Here is a 20,488-nt window from a genome sequence, read left to right on the forward strand (position 1 = left end):
GGCTGCCCCTGGCTAGTTGTGTGACCTCATGCAGCGTGTCATCAGGACGACGGATACAAATGTTTGGCTCATGGTGCTCATTAAACGTCTATGTTAAGTAGTCTATAGTCGTGCAAGATGGCCAGTATATCTTGTTAACCTATTCAACGTCGCAGTTAGTAGGGATGGGGCAGATTTTCTTGTGGCTGCTTGGTAGCTACTTTATCAGGTGGAATCCTACTGTAAGCCTACTTTTCTGGGCCTCGTGGTTAGACGTGTCCGCCCCCGGACTGGGAGGTTGCTGCTCGATCACCGGCTCAAAAAATGGGACCCAGTGCCTCCTTCGATCCTCTGCACTCGGCACCAATGGTAGGAATGGAGTAAGTCCCTGCGTCATACTAGCGTCACGTCCAGGGGCTGTACGTGTACATCAATCTGCTCACTCTACTGAAACAAGAGTTAGGCTCCTGCCCTCGGGCCTCATGACTCGGCAAGGCTGTTTTCTGCTCATCTCAGTTATTGCAACTAATGGCATTGGATGACAGTAATCAATTCATAGTTAATTGCATAGATGTTGTCAATCAACCGTAGCCTTTGTCATTGCTTCTTCATAGAAGCCGTTTAGTGTCGTGTTAAATTAATTAATAATATTAATTATTAATAATAACTAATATTTAATACAAAAAGTGGCTATTCAGGACAGGCACATATATAGGCATGCTTTCTCTCAAAGGATATCATGTTTTATCTGTTATCTGTGGCTCATTCGTTCATCAGGTCATGACCCCCAGATGATCTTTTGGTCCTAAGCTTTCTTTCAGCTCAATCACAGATGTCCCGGGTCGCTCAGTCAGGAGATTCACCAATGCTTCTTCAGCCGGTGTGGTCCGGTTGGGGTTTATCGAAAGTGATGGTTCTAGTATCTAGCAAAGAAGTAAGTCCATCACCATCACCCATGTGCAGGCTGTAGCGCCGTCGACCCTGCACCATTATAGATTGCTTGCATGGGTCATCTCATCTTAGTTCTGGACGAGAGTGGTATCGAACAGTTCTCGGGTCTGCATGACATGAAGCTTAACTTCTTTAGAGCTCAGAATCAATTGCTCAAAGGCCGCTTGAGAGCATATGCCGCTCATGTAAGTTAATTCATAAAGGGTCTCTATCAGGTCCTCCAATGCTGGCCTACTTGAAGTGCCTAAAAGGATGTGCACAAAAAGAGGCAGTTTTTGCTTCTACGGCCCAACAGCTTGGAATAAACTTCCATTCGAGCTCAGACACGCACCCTCTGTAGACATTCTTAATCTCAACTCAAGACTCACCTCTTCACTCTTGCTTAGTTGAGTTTTACTATGCACGTTCCTGCCCTGACTGATTTGCTGCATGTGGTTTTATTTGTTATTTATTTTATGTTCTTATATTCAATTTTGTTCTTTGCCATTGTTCTATCATTTTAACTACTTGTGTTTTATTGTATTATATTTTTGTGTCCCGCCCTGTGAAGCACTTTGAGCTGCATTTATGCATGAAAGGTGCTATACAAATAAAGTTTATTATTATTATCACTTGGGTGTTTAAATAGCTTAGGATTAAGATCTAAGGCTTCACTTTAAGTATTGGTATCTCGGCTCGTGGGGTGGGAAGTCTCGCCGTGCTTAGGATCCCCTATTCACTCTCTAATTCATTCAGTCAGGATGAAGTATAAGTAACTCTGTCTCTGCTCGTATCTTTTAGTTCTGCATTGGGCAACCTGCTCTGGCTGCGTTCCGGATTCCGTAAGGTGGCGTAAGCCCTGCTTCATCGGCTATCGGTCTCCTCAGCACATTCCCTGGCTACTCCCGATTCTACTGCCACGCTGATGCACCAGTCGCCACCTGAAACTCGGCCAATGGTCCCCAGCTGCCCATGAATCATCATCATGTGCTTCTAATCGGAAGAGCTTTCAGTTGTTTATTCAGGATGTTATGAGTGCAAGTGCTGTATTCAATCAGGAATGGTAATCTTATTACCTTCATATACGGTGGTCGCTGGGGGTAGTTCAATTGGTGGCATGTCACAAGCTAATGTTAATAATGGTTCCTCTACAGTGGCATTTAAGGAACATCAGTGTAATTGTGGTTCCTCACTCTGGCGTTAGAGGAACGTCGGGGTATCATAAATGGTTGAACTACATGTAAGATCTGTGAAATAGTTCAGGTAAGCCTCACGGCTATGGCATGCGCCATAGTTACACGCAGCTCACGTGTATCCGTGCAAGATCCCACTCTCGAGCCACTATCGAGTGGGACATCTGCCCGGATGTGTATCGGTTGAGAATTCCCGTAGGCTGATGGCGTTTCCTCATAAGGAACGTCGGCGTAATTGGGCCAATGGTGTGTCCTCATACTGGCAGTAGAGGAACGTTGGCGTTGCACTACACGTAAGCCCTGCGAAAGCAGCGTAGAATATTCCTCTATGGTGGCATAGAGGAATGGCCTATCGGCAAGCGTAGCCATGCAGGCCTTTTTCAGCTTAAGCTTAAGGTTAGTATAGGCTTGTACTCCAAACCAACGGGTTTTGAGTCCGGCTTTCACCCCACACATTACTTTCTCAGAGATAAGCCTCACGGCTCGCAGTCATGGCTACACATAGCTCACATAAGTTAAAATATCCGCGCAAGATCCAGAAAATGCATAGCCGTTGCATTTCGTCACTATCGTGTGGGATATCTGCCCGGATGCGTGGGACATCTGCCCGGGTGTGCCCGTAGGGCGTTCTCGGTTCTGCTTTGTTGGGGGGGTTAGCAATCCGTGCAGGCTCCAGAAATGCATATTCGCATTTCGTCACTGTGCATTCATAGTGGGTCACCTGCCCGGATCAACGGTGAGAGTTCACCGAAAGGTATGTGTGTTGGGGGGTTATTGTATATCTATCTCCCTGCTCTTATGTTTTAGGATGTTGCTTAATCATGCCGAGCAGGGAGAAATCCAGCAGAGCCGAACGCCAAGTCAAATATCATATGCACACTCATTACTCATTCTTCAATAAATATTGTTTAATCTATTCGTGAGTTGTCTGACTGAAATCAAACGCAGCACGCGGAGCGGCGGAGTCAGTTCAGTCAGTCAACCTCAAGGGAAGTTCTTGCTTGCTCAAAGGCCCATACTATGCTCAAGGGGTTAACATGCTGCATTACTATGTGGGAGTATACGTGTGTGCAAGTCTCTCACGTCATTCGCTGATGCGGCAGTCAGCTGACTAAGTGGGCAGGCTACTTAAGCTCACTAGACTCCATGCTCTTCCTGCCTTCCTCTGCTCATGGTTCCCCGGTTGTTGTGATGTTTTCTCCCACCACCACCCCAGCACCACCGGTGGGCTCTGCTATCTATGCTCCCCATGGGGGGGGTTATTGTATATCTATCTCCCTGCTCTTATGTTTTAGGATGTTGCTTAATCATGCCGAGCAGGGAGAAATCCAGCAGAGCCGAACGCCAAGTCAAATATCATATGCACACTCATTACTCATTCTTCAATAAATATTGTTTAATCTATTCGTGAGTTGTCTGACTGAACTACTGACGTTGTCTCAGACTCGTCTGGTCGCTTTGTCATTGTAACCGGCTCATTATATCAGACCCCTGTTGTTCTTGTTAACGTATATGCACCTAATTGGGATGATGTTGTCTTTATGAAAAGATTTCTGTCTAGCCTACCTAATTTGAACACCCACCACCTGATACTGGCCGGCGATCTGAATTGTTTTATAGACAATCTTCTTGACAGGTCTAGTACCAGAGTAGCCGTGCCCTCAAAGATGTCTAAAACCTTTTCTACCTTTATGAACCAGTGTGGCTGCATCGATCCATGGAGATTTCTACACCCAACGGTAAAAAAGTTTTCCTTTTTTAGTCATGTCCACCATTCGTACACACGCATAGACTATTTCTTCCTTGATAGGGTTTTGCTGCCGTCCCTGGTCTCAGCAGACTACTCTGCTATAACCGTCTCTGACCATGCCCCTGTAATCCTCGATCTAACCTTTAGGTCTAGGCCCAAGGAGGCTCGGGTTTGGAGGTTGGATGTTTCTCTACTCTCGTCTGATGAGTTTTGCAGTACTATCTCACAAGCTATAGACGTCTTCCTTATGACTAACAAGAACAGTGAAACTTCACCCTCATTACTATGGGAGACATTAAAGGCAAATATCAGGGGAGTAATAATTTCGTATACGGCACATGCCAACAAGCTTCGTCTCGTTAGACAAAGAGAACTGTTAGCTCTTATCACTGATATTGACTATCATTATGCCATTGGTCCGACCCCTGAGCTTTACAAGGACAGAGTTGCGTACCAGACAGAATACAACCTTTTAACAACTAGGGATGCAGAGCGGCTTCTCCTCAGATCTCGTGGTACTTTGTATGAGCATGGGGACAAAGCGGGGCGTCTTCTCGCTCACCAGTTAAAGAGTAGATCGGCCTCACAATCAATTTCCCAGATTCGTGACAGTTCAGAATCACTGACTACAGATCCTAAATTAATAAATGACACTTTTAAGACATTTTACTCCCAACTCTATACGTCCCAGGCGCCGGAGGACAACTCGACTATGCTAGAGTTTTTCTCAAAACAAATTGTTCCCAAGATTTCCTCAGAGGATTGTCGTGGTCTAGATCGACCTCTGGCGCTTGGAGAGATTATATCAGCTATCCGGCTGATGCAAAGTGGGAAGTCTCCGGGCCCTGACGGCTTTTCGGTAGAATTTTTTAAGAAATTCACAGACCAGCTGGCTCCTCTGCTCCTAGAAATGTTTGAGGACTCGTTACAAGAGGGTGTGCTACCACCGACACTTACACAGGCATCCATTTCTTTACTTCTTAAAAAGGATAAAGATCCCACTTGCTGCTCTTCGTATCGCCCAATTTCACTTCTCAATGTGGACAGAACCCATTACAGTAAAGCAAGGTTATCTAAAATATATCCGGGCATGACGGATAGTTGCGATAGATGCTCACAATCACCAGGGAATCTGTCCCACATGTTCTGGTCTTGCCCCAAATTGATCCCATTCTGGAAATCTTTCTTTGACATAATTTCTGAAGTGCTGGAGACAACCATTTTGCCTTGCCCCCAAATTGCAATTTTTGGAATCCCGGAGGAGGATGTAGTTTTACCCAGAAAGCAACTTAATGTTATTGCCTTCGCCTCATTAATCGCCCGCAGGAGGATACTTCTACAGTGGAAGGCTAAGTCCCCTCCCTCGGCTAAATCATGGTTGATTGATGTTATGTCCTTTCTACAACTTGAAAAGATCAAATTCACAATTCGAGGGTCCTCTGACAAATTTTACAACCATTGGCAACCTTTAATATCGTATGTAAGCAGTTTAAAATCACTTTCACCTGACTGAAGACACATGGTGTTGGTGTGCGGATCTCTATCTGGTGCAATATATATAGCATAATATGTCGAAATTCATTACACATGAGAGTCGAGAAATGAGTCAATTAGGCGCTTTATCTCTTTATGTATACTTATAGGTTTTTATTTTATTTTAATTTTATTTTAATTTATTTTGTATGTATATATATATGTATATATATATGTGTGTATATATATATATATATATATATATAATTAATTTTATTTAATATTACTTTGTTTTATTTTTCTTATCTATCACCCATTGGTTTTATACCTGTATACATTGTATGTTGTGTGTATTACTTTGTACTCAAATTATTGTTTTATTTTATTTTATTATACCTGTGTTTGTATGTTGTTTTGTATGTCTGGCCTCGTGGGGTAAGATGGTGGGTGGGTGGGGAGGACTGGGAAGGGAGTTGTGGGAGAAAATGTAAAAAAAACTAAGAGTCATATTCCCTTTATGTGTAAACTGTACATGATCAAACTCTTTGAATAAAATTTACTTAAAAAAAAAAAAAGAAATGAGACTTTAAACTAGTGACTGGAAGCAGAAAGTATTCATGACCATGTTTATTAAGGTAATACAGTCTAGGTGAAGTTGGGCCCAAATACATGGACTTCTATGGGGCTATGGGTTTTTCTGGGTCCAATGACAGCGCCACAACAGGCCATTATATGAACTTTCAGGAAATCCCGATTTCCTTAGTGGCTTCACAAAATATCTGTCTGACTGCCCCCCTGCTTGATATGAAAAGGGTTGAAAACTTCCATTCTTTATTTCTGTTTTGAGCGGTGCCTAACTGCTCCAACGTGTGTATACGTCCTTCTGTTTAGAGTATGAACAGCTGCAATACCGCTGGCAGCCAGCCAGAGGTGCTTTTTAGCAGCCTGCACCGCTCAGTTCACACAATTGTGATTTTTTTTATCCACCTGCAAACGATCAAAAATATAGCTGCAAGCAGTTATAAGATGGGGTCAAGCCCAAAAAGGAAAAAAAGCTATACGCAAAATAGAAACAGAGATATCATATTGATGACGTCATTATTGCCCAAATATGGAGGGGCGGCGGCCTGCATGTGCACATCGGTGTAGTCAGGCATATGCACGGCAACCGGTTGTGTTGTGAGTGAGGTCAGATCAGAACTCTGCTCAGTATTATAATTATTCAAACAAAATAAATCAATTCCACTTCATTCCACAGAGACCAGGACCTACCCCTTTTAGCCGGCTTTACTCAGTTCTGTGAGAGAAGCAGATAGAAAACATATTAAAGGGAGTCAAAGAGAGGATAAATAAAGTGACCATAAGGAGTCAGAAGAGAGGATAATAGGGAGACAGAGAGAGAAGATTGTCCATTCCCCAACAGAACATACAACGCCATCACGGTCCATGTATAGATGATGAACCACCACTCCAGGAAGGAGTCTCAATCTTCCCAGGCTAAGGTCCACCGTTCTGGTTGTACACACAAATCGAGCCACGACGACCTCTACTGCCAAATGCCCAGAAAGGGACCTATCCCCTCAGAATCCTGTCAGCAAATCACCAGCACTGTAATAACCAGCCAGGAACAAGGAGACGTAGATGAACCTAGATTGTACAGTCATCAACTGTTTACCGAGACTTTGACTCCACCAGGAGAAGTGAAGACACGTCATATGACCTATACAGGAATGAAAACTCACGTCTGTAAACAGTGTGAGAAGAGTTTCAGTCAGATGGGTCACCTGAAGGCACACCAGCGTATCCACACTGGAGAAAAGCCCTTCTGTTGTAAACAGTGTGACAAGAGTTTTAGTGAGATAGGTAACCTGAAGAGACACCAGCGTATCCACACTGAAGAAAAACCCTTCTGTTGTAAACAGTGTGATAAGAGTTTCTGTCAGTCAATTGATCTGAAGACACACCAGCGTGTCCACACTGGAGAAAAACCCTTCTTTTGTAAACAGTGTGACAAGAGTTTTAGTGAGATAGGTAACCTGAAGGCACACCAGCGTATCCACACTGGAGAAAAACCCTTCTGTTGTAAACAGTGTGACAAGAGTTTTAGTTTGATAGGTAACCTGAAGGCACACCAGCGTATCCACACTGGAGAAAAACCCTTCTGTTGTAAACAGTGTGACAAGAGTTTCTGTCAGTCAAGTGATCTGAAGACACACCAGCGTGTCCACACTGGAGAAAAACCCTTCTGTTGTAAACAGTGTGGAAAGAGTTTCTCTGTGTTAGATAGCCTCAAGACACACCAGCGTATCCACACAGGGGAGAGGCCTTTCGTCTGTAAGCACTGTGACAAGAGCTTCAATACGTTAGGCAATCTCAAGAGCCACCAGCGTATCCACACTGGAGAAAAACCCTTCTGTTGTAAACAGTGTGACAAGAGTTTTAGTGAGATAGGTAACCTGAAGGCACACCAGCGTATCCACACTGGAGAAAAACCCTTCTGTTGTAAACAGTGTGACAAGAGTTTTAGTTTGATAGGTAACCTGAAGGCACACCAGCGTATCCACACTGGAGAAAAACCCTTCTGTTGTAAACAGTGTGACAAGAGTTTCTGTCAGTCAAGTGATCTGAAGACACACCAGCGTATCCACACTGGAGAAAAACCCTTCTGTTGTAAACAGTGTGACAAGAGTTTCTGTCAGTCAAGTGATCTGAAGACACACCAGCGTGTCCACACTGGAGAAAAACCCTTCTGTTGTAAACAGTGTGACAAGAGTTTTAGTGTGATGGGTAACCTGAAGGCACACCAGCGTATCCACACTGGAGAAAAACCCTTCTGTTGTAAACAGTGTGAGAAGAGTTTTAGTAAGTTAGGTAACCTGAAGGTACACGAGCGTATCCACACTGGAGAAAAACCCTTCTGTTGTAAACAGTGTGACAAGAGTTTTAGTTTGATATGTAACCTGAAGAGACACCAGCGTATCCACACTGGAGAAAATCCCTTCTGTTGTAAACAGTGTGACAAGAGTTTCTGTCAGATCTGAAGACTCACCAGCGTGTCCACACTGGAGAAAAACCCTTTTGTTGTAAACAGTGTGGAAAGAGTTTCTCTGTGTTACATAGCCTTAAGACACACCAGTGTATCCACACAGGGGAGAGGCCTTTCGTCTGTAAGCACTGTGACAAGAGCTTCAATCAGTTAGGCCATCTCAAAAGCCACCAGCGTATCCACACTGGAGAAAAAACCTTTCTGTTGTAAACAGTGTGACAAGATTGATCAGAACGTCGATGTTAGCGGCTCATTACTGAATCGTCGCTACCTCGCGGTTACAATATCCTCGCGGTTCTGATGACTTTTAAAGTTACGATGCTCACATTAGCTATACGGTGATTTTGCTTCCTGATTTTTTGGGGGAATTGAAAGTGAAGGTTTTCCTAAAATACCCATGCGTCCGGGCGGCGACAGACTGACTAGTGCCGGAGTCTTTGGTGGTTTCTGAAAGGCTGAATCTCATCCCATGGTGGTCCGTGGCTCAAACACAGACACACGTAAAATGAAGCCTGTAATTCCTTGAATTGTAAGTCGCCATCTTTCTAGATCCGTTTGGGCCCAGCTGGCCCATTGGCTGGCCCAGACAACGAGGCGGGACTTCCCCCCTTCTTCTTAGTTGGTTTTTATTTTGACTCGAGTGGGTGGGGAATCCCGATCATAGACTGTAACGGTAGCCACGCCCCTCAGAACATGCGCGACTTTATGGTCATTTTTTAAATAAATGGGACCATAATTTTCCAAAAAGAATATTATGACATTAGAAATGAGACTTTAAACTAGTGACTGGAAGCAGAAAGTATTCATGACCATGTTTATTAAGGTAATACAGTCTAGGTGAAGTTGGGCCCAAATACATGGACTTCTATGGGGCTATGGGTTTTTTTGGGCCCAATGACAGCGCCACAACAGGCCATTATATGAACTTTCAGGAAATCCCGATTTCCTTAGTGGCTTCACAAAATATCTGTCTGACTGCCCCCCTGCTTGATATGAAAAGGGTTGAAAACTTTCATTCTTTATTTCTGTTTTGAGCGGTGCCTAACTGCTCCAACGGCTGGCTTGCGTGTGTATACGTCCTTAGCAGCCTGCACCGCTCAGTTCACACAATTGTGATTTTTTTTATCCACCTGCAAACGATCAAAAATATAGCTGCAAGCAGTTATAAGATGGGGTCAAGCCCAAAAAGGAAAAAAAGCTATACGCAAAATAGAAACAGAGATATCATATTGATGACGTCATTATTGCCCAAATATGGAGGGGCGGCGGCCTGCATGTGCACATCGGTGTAGTCAGGCATATGCACGGCAACCGGTTGTGTTGTGAGTGAGGTCAGATCAGGACTCTGCTCAGTATTATAATTATTCAAACAAAATAAATCAATTCCACTTCATTCCACAGAGACCAGGACCTACCCCTTTTAGCCGGCTTTACTCAGTTCTGTGAGAGAAGCAGATAGGAAACATATTAAAGGGAGTCAAAGAGAGGATAAATAAAGTGACCATAAGGAGTCAGAAGAGAGGATAATAGGGAGACAGAGAGAGAAGATTGTCCATTCCCCAACAGAACCTACAACGCCATCACGGTCCATGTATAGATGATGAACCACCACTCCAGGAAGGAGTCTCAATCTTCCCAGGCTAAGGTCCACCGTTCTGGTTGTACATACAGATCGAGCCACGACGACCTCTACTGCCAAATGCCCAGAAAGGGACCGATCCCCTCAGAATCCTGTCAGAAAATCACCAGCATTGTAATAACAAGCCAGGAACAAGGAGACGGAGACGAACCTAGATTGTACAGTCATCAACTGTTTACAGAGACTTTGACTCCACCAGGAGAAGTGAAGACACGTCAGATGACTTATACAGGAATGAAAACTCACGTCTGTAAACAGTGTGAGAAGAGTTTCAGTCAGATATGTCACCTGAAGGCACACCAGCGTATCCACACTGGAGAAAAACCCTTCTGTTGTAAACAGTGTGACAAGAGTTTTAGTGTGATGGGTAACCTGAAGGCACACCAGCGTATCCACACTGGAGAAAAACCCTTCTGTTGTAAACAGTGTGACAAGAGTTTTAGTAAGTTAGGTAACCTGAAGGTACACCAGCGTATCCACACTGGAGAAAAACCCTTCTGTTGTAAACAGTGTGACAAGAGTTTCTGGCAGTCAAGTGATCTGAAGAAACACCAGCGTGTCCACACTGGAGAAAAACCCTTCTGTTGTAAACAGTGTGGAAAGAGTTTCTGTCAGTCAAGTGATCTAAAGACACACCAGCGTGTCCACACTGGAGAAAAACCCTTCTGTTGTAAACAGTGTGACAAGAGTTTCAATCAGATGGGTCACCTGAAGAGACACCAGCGTATCCACACTGGAGAAAAACCCTTCTGTTGTAAACAGTGTGACAAGAGTTTTAGTGAGATAGGTAACCTGAAGGTACACCAGCGTATCCACACTGGAGAAAAACCCTTCTGTTGTAAACAGTGTGGAAAGAGTTTCTCTGTGTTAGATAGCCTCAAGACACACCAGCGTGTCCACACTGGAGAAAAACCCTTCTGTTGTAAACAGTGTGGAAAGAGTTTCACTGTGTTACATAGCCTTAAGAAACACCAGTGTATCCACACAGGGGAGATGCCTTTCGTCTGTAAGCACTGTGACAAGAGCTTCAATCAGTTAGGCCATCTCAAGAGCCACCAGCGTATCCACACTGGAGAAAACCCCTTCTGTTGTAAACAGTGTGACAAGATTGATCAGAACGTCGATGTTAGCGGCTCATTACTGAATCGTCGCTACCTCACTGTGACAAGAGCTTCAATCAGTTAGGCCATCTCAAGAGCCACCAGCGTATCCACACTGGAGAAAACCCCTTCTGTTGTAAACAGTGTGACAAGATTGATCAGAACGTCGATGTTAGCGGCTCATTACTGAATCGTCGCTACCTCACGGTTACAATATCCTCGCGGTTCTGATGACTTATAAAGTTACGATGCTCACATTAGCTATACGGTGATTTTGCTTCCTGATTTTTTGGGGGAATTGAAAGTGAAGGTTTTCCTAAAATACCCATGCGTCCGGGCGGCGACAAACTGACTAGTGCCGGAGTCTTTGGTGGTTTCTGAAAGGCTGAATCTCATCCCATGGTGGTCCGTGGCTCAAACACAGAATAATAATGATATGCCTTGAGCTGTTTTGAGCGGTGCCTAACTGCTCCAACGGCGGGCTTGCGTGTGTATGTATGTCCTTCTGTTGTGTATGTTGTGCATGTTTGCTTGTTTTGATCATACACTTGTGTATGTTGTGCATGTTATGTATGCTATCATGCTAACATGCTAATGCTAACATGATAACATGCTAATGCTAACATGCTAATGCTAAGATTCTAACATGCTAACATGCTAATGCTAAGATGTCTGAGCTGTAAGGGTCCATTTGGTTTCGTTCAGGGGGGCGGCCCGGTTCCGGCAAGCCGCCCCGTTCAAAGCTCACATCACAGCTGTCACTCGATCCTGTAGGTTCACACTCTATAATATACGACGAATTAGACCGTTCCTCACCCAGGAATCAGCCCAGCTCCTAATCCAGACAACAGTCTTGTCAAAACTCGACTATTGTAACTCCCTCCTTACTGGCCTACCAGCATGTGCACTTAAGCCTCTCCAGCTGATCCAAAATGCCGCAGCTCGCTTGGTCTTCAACCAGCCAAAATTTTCACATGTCTCCCCCCTGCTCCGCTCCCTCCACTGGCTCCCGGTCGCTGCCCGCACAGAATACAAAACTCTGATGCTGGCATTCAAGGCAACCAAAGGTATGGCTCCCCCATATCTTGCAAGTATGATTGAACCCTACAAACCCTCCCGCGCACTCAGATCAGCCAACGCAGGGAAGCTGGAAGTACCCTCACTAAAAACGCCGGGACAACGCTCCACACGTCCCAAACTCTTCTCCCTTCTGGCTCCAAAACTGTGGAATGCACTTCCCATTGCAGTCAGAACTGCAGCATCACTCCCAATCTTCCGCCGTAGTCTGAAAACCCACCTTTTTAGACTCCATCATGGCCCATAGCACTTACCCTACCCCCTTAGATAGCACTTCTGTAGACTTAGATAGCATCTGATATAGACTTATAGCATGTTATGTAGACGGCACTATAATTGCATTGTATATAGTCATAGCACGCCATAGTACATATGTATAGCATAGTATATATATATATAGTTTATATGTATAGCATATATGTCAAACTCAAGGCCCGGGGGCCAAATCAGGCCCGTGAATGAATTATCTTTGGCCCGCGGGATGATATTGAATTAGTATTAGAACTGGCCCTCTGGTATATTGCACGGACCACTATAATACTACAAGTCCTGCTTTGTGAGGATCATGGAACAGGAAACTGAGCTTAATAATAATGCATTTTCAGTTTTAAATGCATTTACTTTTTTGCTATTTGCCTGGGACGTCCTCCTGACCGCGGTGCCCGTGTGTTGAAACACAGTCCGGCCCTTGACTTCTACCAATTTCTTTATTTTGGCCCACCGTGTATTTGAGTTTGACATCCCTGATGTATAGTCTCATAATATAGATATTCCACTGTTACTTTCTTAGCTTACGCATGTTTTATGATACATGCTTTTGTTCTTGATTATTGTAAGTCGCTCTGGATTAAGAGCGTCTGCTAAATGCCTAAATTGTAAATTGTAAATTGCTTCTGAAACGGTTGAGAAATTGAGTTGAGTTACGTGTTTCCCCGATTTTTTTCATTGACTTTCAATGTGTGTGTGTGCGTGCACATTTGTGCATGTGCGTGCGTGTGCGTTCGTGTGTGCGCGTGTGTGAGAGGTGGTCAACTTGACCTTGAATCATTAACAAAGTATCATTTTCAGCTGAGCTGAGTCTATGCGAATGCAACCACTATTGAAAGTTTAAAGCACACTGACTCAGTGAGAGAACGTATGTCCGAACAAATTGCTCTATCGCAAAAAGTAAAAGTCAAATTCGATTTTTGTTTTCGCCGTGAGTGACCCGAGACATTAAGGTACGCCGTGTGCGATCGTGGTATTGGTACGATAGAAAATGTGGTTATAAGAGCGAGTTAAGAAATTGTGTTTGTGATGAAAAAATTGCTGACTCATTCAGGCAGTTAAAATGTAGTTTCATGACACATTATGATAGTACACCTGTCGCTTTCAGGGCTGTAGTTCACGTATCGTATGTATCTGGGCTGTGGTTGTGACATTGGGTGAAAGAGGACGAGTGTGGCTACAAAATTACCGAAACCCATGTGTGTAAAGTTAATATTTTGGCCGTGAGGACGATTTGTTCTGAGAATTTCGCTACAGTCTTCACATTGGCTTCTCCCTCTGACCCGCTCTCTCTCTGGCCATGCGACACTGTGAGTCGAGATTTTTGCTCAGACCAAACACACTTTGAACTGCGATAGCGGGCAACGTATTCGAATTCCATCTGAACCACAACAAAGTCGATGGCCTCGTGTGCTGTTTGAGGTTTAAATCGTGTTTCTACGTAACAGTATGCCAGAGCAATGTGGCTCCAAAGTAACGTGTCGTTTTCTGTTTTTACCCGCGTTTCCCCATTGACTTTGCATGGGGCATTTTTCGCGTCTTTTATTGCGAATTACGTCGACACGGTAACCCGAAACGGAAAGAAAAGCACAAGCACACCATTCCCGGCCGAGCCGCACGTTTCGATGTATATATTGTGGGGCTTTGGTAAACCGTGCGGCCGGACATAGACGTCAAAGTTCTGTGTCTTGAGGACGATTATTATTAAGTATGTGTTGCGGATTTCAACCTGTGTTTCTGCCATTGCATGGCAGGCACCCAGAATTAATAACATTTGGTGAGAAACATTAGAACTAATACTATATAATAATAATTCTAAAGTTTGATTTTGTTTGAATTTGATTACTTATATTTGTAACTGAAGCTGAATAAACATGATGGGGGACATATACTGTAGCCTACCTCTACTCAATTAAGGGATTATTTGTATTTCACCCTGCGGTATTGTGTTCAATGGCTTTAATAGTATAAGATAAGCTTTTTGAAATTAGTGTTTTTGCTTATTTTACACAAGATATGGTGTATTATGTTATGGGGACACAAATGGCACCGAATACTAGGAATGACCCTGCTGCCACCTTGTGGATAAAGTAATGTATTGCACACACTCAATCTAGACTTGAAGTTAGTGGAATATCTCCCCACCCTCCAAACAAATTCTATCTCTCTCTCTCTCTCTCTCTCTCTCTCTCTCTCTCTCTCTCTCGCACGCACACGCACACACACACACACACACACACACACACACACACACACACACACACACACACACACACACACACACACACACACACACACATACACACATACACACACACACACACACACACACACACAGAGTCATCATTAAAGCAAAGTTGCCTAGAGATGGGCCTAACTGCCTAGTATGTGCAATAGTAAAACCAAACTCTTGTGTTTGATTGTCAGTTACAACATGTTTTGTCAAAGTAGAAAACTAAAGAAGAGTCATAAAGCCATTCTCCATTAAACTGGCTTTCCCTTGGGTAAGTTGGGGACACAGTGTTGCTATCGCAATACACAAAACCACAGTCTCTAATGACGTCTTTGGGATAACATTTCCCAAGTTATTACTGTGTATTGTATAACATTTTGTTCTGTGATAACTATCTGAGAACTATTCTGGCCTCATTAGAATCAAAATGAGAGTAGGAGTTTATTTCATTTCATGAAATTGGTATTCTGACCAGAGCATTTATTTATTTTCAGAGCTGGAAAGATGGAGAGGCTGGCTTTCGTATATCTTCTTGTGCAACACTCTATACTTCACAATTGGCAGATGTATTGCTGAGGAGTAAGGACCCAGTGAGTGAGTATGGGAGCTAAATACTGTAGATGAAAACATTTGATCTTGGCAGAAGAAGAAAAACTATGAGAAGTATGAGATTTGTATGAGACAGTGTGTCCTTTGGCAGGCATAAAGTGGTCATCACAGAACATGTTAATAATACATTTCATGGTTCTATTGTTTTCCCCCTGTCTCCCCTAATAAGCCATTTTTACAGCAAAGGGGATCTTAACTTTCTTGTTGAAACTGTGCCATTGATTCCATCATCACATTAAAGTTTTTTTTAGATCTCAGATTGATCTGAGTTTGTCAATTGTACAAGTCATATAGAATTCATAGCCCAGTCAAAAATCACTCCTAAAGCCCGATTTACATGCCGAAAAGAGCCGATCTACAAGCTCACAGGGGTCTTACTCTTGACCTTGCCATGCATGCCTTTAGAGTAGATTGGCTATTTTCATCATGTGACCCCACATAGCAGCTATGAATAACACAGAGCAATAAATGTCTTATCTCAAATTGTATTATTTCAAGTTAATTAAATAAATCCCTATCTCTAAAGATCTGAGCGTCTCTGTCGTTTCTATCTGTCACTCCAGTGCCAATGAATTAAAAACTAGAAAAGATAAAATATTCATGAATTGCGTCTGTGTGAACGGTACCTTAATCAGGCATCTGATGGCACTGCCAGCAGTGATGCCCACGTCAGACAGAGTCCAGCTGTCCTGCATGGCTCCACCAGCATAGCTCAGCTCCAGGAAAACTCGGACCTGGTTGTCATCTGACAGTTGCACATGAAAGAAATCCTAAAAAGATTGGGGACGTTTAAAAAAAGCTACATTAAAATGCAGCTCAAAGTGCCTATAGACATAAGGCAGTTCAATTGTTCAATTAGCGAAATTGCATTTGTGAAAATAATTTGCAATATACCGTACGCTATTTGTGATCTACCCACACAGACACACACCCAAATAACACAATTTCAATTTACAATTTAGGCATTTAGCAGACGCTCTTAATCCAGAGCGACTTAAATTAAACAATAACAAAAGCATGGCATACATCACATATATAAAAAGTAGTCTACGTAACAAGCTATAAGTCTGTTTTAAATACTATCTAAGTCTACATAAAGTACTATCTAAGGGGCTAGGCTAGGGCAAGTGCTACGGACCATGGTGGAGTCTGAAGAGGTGGGTTTTCAGACTACGGCGGAAGATTGGGAGTGAGGCTGCAGTTCTGACTGTGATGGGAAGTGCATTCCATAGTTTTGGAGCCAGAAGGGAGAAGAGTTTGGGACATGTGGAGCGTTGTCCCTGCGTTTTTAGTGAAGGTACCTCATGCGTTGGCTGATCTGAGTGCGCGAGAGGGTTTGTAGGGTACGATCATACTTGTGAGATATGGGGGAGCCATGCCTTTGGTTGCTTTGAATGCCAGCATCAGAGTTTTGTATTCTGCTTTGTACTCTGATGCATTTGCCTGCTGCCAAAACAAACATTTGCTGATACATCCTGTTTGTCTCTATAGCAACGATGTCAAATTACCATAGAGAAAGAATATCGCTCAAATTAAGGACGCATTTTGTTTTTGTCAACAACTCAATCCAAAACAATGATGAGAATGGTCTCTGAAGGCCCTCATTACAGTTTTTTCTTACCTTGACAATCTGCTTAATGGCGCCCACAGTCTGATCAGGAGACATGTCAAAGGGCTCCCAGATGCCCTCAAAGAAGATGAAGACCCTCATGATGGAGACGTGTCCGTCCGTCCGTCCGTCCGTCCGGCCCCTCTGCCCCACGGCAGCACTCTGAGCAGACTGGACAGTGGGCAGTGAATGAGAGCTGTGTGCTGGAGGCAGGGCCATAGAAAGCATGGGAGGGTCTCTGGAGTGGAGTGATGACAGTCCCATGCAAGCAGACGTTAAATGGTAAATGTTAATTGTCTGCATTTCTATTCCTCCTTTATCTAAAGCGCTTTACAATTTCTGTTTTGTTCACCCATTCACACTGCCGGCGGGGGCAACCATGCAAGGAACTTTTAACAGCTCATAAGGATTATTTAAGGGTTCAGTGTCTTGCTCAAAGCGCTATAATAGGCAGTGACAGTACAGTACAGTAGAGGGACCCCCTGGGGACCCCCACACGGTAACTCTGTCATTTCTCAACCATTTCGGATGCGGGGCGGTTCGCCGGAACCGAGCCGGCACCCTGGCCACATTCCTGCGGGTCTAGAACTTCTGGGGACCCCCACACAAAGTTGCACCACTCACTTCACACGGGTGTGATTTTTTTTTAAATCAGCCGGGGCGCCTGATGGGGGGAAAGGAACTGGTTGGAATAACGTGTTCCTTCCACGCGCTATGTCCAACCAGGGAAACTCCCCCCTGTCAGGTGTAAAGGAGCAACTTGGACACTCAGGCATGAAGGAAGCATGAGTTCAAGTCCGTTGCTCTCCCCTTGTCCCCCATATATGGGACTAGGTTGGTGGAGGGTGTGTAGAGCCCAGGATCACATTAGATGATTGACACAGGGGTGAAAAATGGGTTACAAAATCGTGGGATAAAAAAAAAAAGAAAAAAAAAATATTGGTGTTTCTGATGTGACTCCTGTGTTCAGAGATTCTGTTTTTTAAGGGTTTCAATCTCAAAGTATGCAAGGCAAGCCTACTCCTTATGGTTAGTCCACCCGACCATCACGTTGGTGTAATCTGTAATGTACCACATTCACAGTGATACTGTCACAGTAGTGAGAATAAGATAGCAAAACATGTGCCATCAGTCATGAAGTAACAGTGCTATTATAGTTGTAAAGTTAGTGTAAAACATCACAATAATGTGAAAGTTATTAACCTTGTGCTGGCGCAGTTAAAATGTCTTATACATGATGGGAGGTGGCAGGGGCTCAGGGTTGAAACCCGTGAGGATCCCAGTTTTGAATTTATAATATCAAGATAACAGTTGCAGTTGCACCTGTAGTGCATCAGGTCAGTTATATATTAAAGTAATGCAGGGTCATTCTAAAGGTTCACAGGCAGGTAGGCTAAATACTGGGACTCTGGGAGAGCAAACGAGGCAGCAGTGCTTAGTTGAAGAATATACCATTTTGTGGATGCAGTGATTCAAAGTGTAGACCTACCGGTACTCTTGGTCAACAGATTTGCAGATTTTTATGCCGCAAAGAAAATCATCCATAATCTATCAGAAACTAAACCAGGGCAAATATTATGGAGGGGAACATCAGTGGTGGAAAAACAGTACTCAATTTTCTTACTTAAATAAAAGTACCAATACCATAATTTAGAAATACTCGATTACAAAGGCCTGTATTCAAAATGTACTTGTAGTGAAGTAAAAGTACAATATTTGCCACTGAGATGTAGTGGAGTAGAAGTATAAAGTATTGAAAATTGAAAATACTCAAGTAAAGTAAAAGTACATCAAAATGGTACAGTACTTGAGTAAATGTACTTACTTAGTTACTTTCCACCACTGGGGAACGTAGGCTACTGTACGTATATGGAGAGGTGAATACAGTTTAACATGCACATTTGATAGACTTTTACAGTTCTGCTATAAAGTTTTACAATGAGCTGCTAATTTGCATTTGACCTTTTAAAGTTTATATCTGTTCTAGGTTTCTGTGTGAGTCTTGGCTGGGAAGTCTTGTGAAGCTGGCTTCACAAGATCTTCTTGGCTGCAGATTTCCTCAACCTGCCGTCACATTATTATCTCCTCCAGACGGAAGGCCTGGGACTGAGATCATTTCGCAACTGTCTGTGTACTGTATGTGTGTGACTATCTATATTAACAAGTCTAAAGTTGTCACGTGTGAAAAAGATGTGCGCATAGCCAATGAAAAGATGTGCCACTAGCCAATGAAAAGATGTGCCCATAAAGCTCTCAGCCCCTCCCTCTTTGGAGTGCGGAGATCCTAAATCTCTGCATTTAAAATATAGGTCGCTCAGCGAATGTCTTAGTTACATTAACATTGTTCTTAGAAACTACTTGGTTGGCCCAGGCCGTAGCGTAACGGTCTGGGCACCGGACTGGTTATCCAGTCGCAGTGTGCCGCGGGTTCGACTCCCGGACCCGACACGGCCTTTACTGCATGTCATCCCCCCATCTCTCTCCCGTTTCCTGTCAGCCTACTGTCTGTCCCTTCAAAAATCAATAAAAGGCGTAAGCCGCAAAAAAATATCTTAAAAAAAAAAAAAAAAAAAACTACTTGGTTTGTACCTAACTACTACGATTAGACAGATCGCGTTTGTTATTTCGCTACTGCCAGTACTTCTGATTGCACACACACACACACACACACACACACTACCCCGTGTCCCACACACACACAACACATTCTAGTAGTAATACACTTGTGTGTGACGTGTGCGTGCGTTAAGAGAGGGGAGGCCGAAGACACAGACAGAGGTGTTGACAGGAGACACCCAGGCCAGTGGTGGACAGGCAAAAAGGCAGACTAACTAACGGAGAGAGAAAGAGATCTGGAGATAGACAAAAGTAGCAGACAGACAGGCAGACACAGACAGGCACATGTTCAGAGCTGCTTGCCTGTGCTGCAATAGTGGCTGACTCCATGTATTGGAGGTGGTCAACACTCATGAATAAGAGAGGATACAGTTCTAGATAGGACTACTTCATCAGCAGGGCCGTGCAGAGAGCACTGGGGGGGGCATGGGGCTCAAACTCCAGAAAAGGGCACATGTGTGGGCCCGTGTGGTCTAAGATGCCACCTCTGCCTCGATCAACACCACGACATGGACTTCCCCAGTACTGCTGAACTGTTTTGCATGAAGTGGACAATTTGGTTTTATAGAAACACTGACTTCAAATACTGATACTGGGCTCCTTGTAAGTTGCTATTGTCTATTGTTCATTTGAAACCTTTACCAGAACCATTTAATGTATGTCCTACACTGGTAATAAAGTGCCTCTGCATGAGTTCTGATTAAGGGTGAATCAAACCAGAGAAAAACAGATTGTGTACCATTAAATATATGCTTCCCCAGCAACTTTGTTCTTATTCGATGAGCAAGCATATGGAACTAAAACATGGAGATACTGACAAGTATCTGAACACCATGTGAACATGTGAACCATGTGAACACAATAACACACTAAATGAAATATTGGGTAGGCCTACAGCTCAGAAGAACAATTATTTATTTTTAAACAAGCATGGTATAGTCATGAAAGTGTACTGGTATGTTTGGTT

The 20,488-nt window shown here is 43.6% G+C and overlaps 1 protein-coding gene across 1 annotated transcript in view; it reads right to left on the minus strand.

Annotated features, from left to right (window-relative positions):
- The window catches only part of LOC310860876 (protein ANKUB1-like), a gene marked incomplete at both ends in the record, with an annotated part of 42,977 nt that extends 25,970 nt beyond the window's left edge, over positions 1–17,007 (minus strand). Inside the window, 2 exons of the mRNA XM_083768065.1 lie at positions 15,923–16,066; positions 16,918–17,007. Coding sequence (XP_083624191.1) covers positions 15,923–16,066; positions 16,918–17,007 — 234 coding nt within the window. The remainder of the gene's footprint in view (positions 1–15,922; positions 16,067–16,917) is intronic.
- Between the last annotated feature and the right edge of the window lie 3,481 nt (positions 17,008–20,488).

The sequence above is a fragment of the Protomyctophum parallelum genome (assembly GCF_964188405.1).
Source record: "Protomyctophum parallelum genome assembly, chromosome: 6".
In the NCBI taxonomy this organism is placed as follows: domain Eukaryota; kingdom Metazoa; phylum Chordata; class Actinopteri; order Myctophiformes; family Myctophidae; genus Protomyctophum; species Protomyctophum parallelum.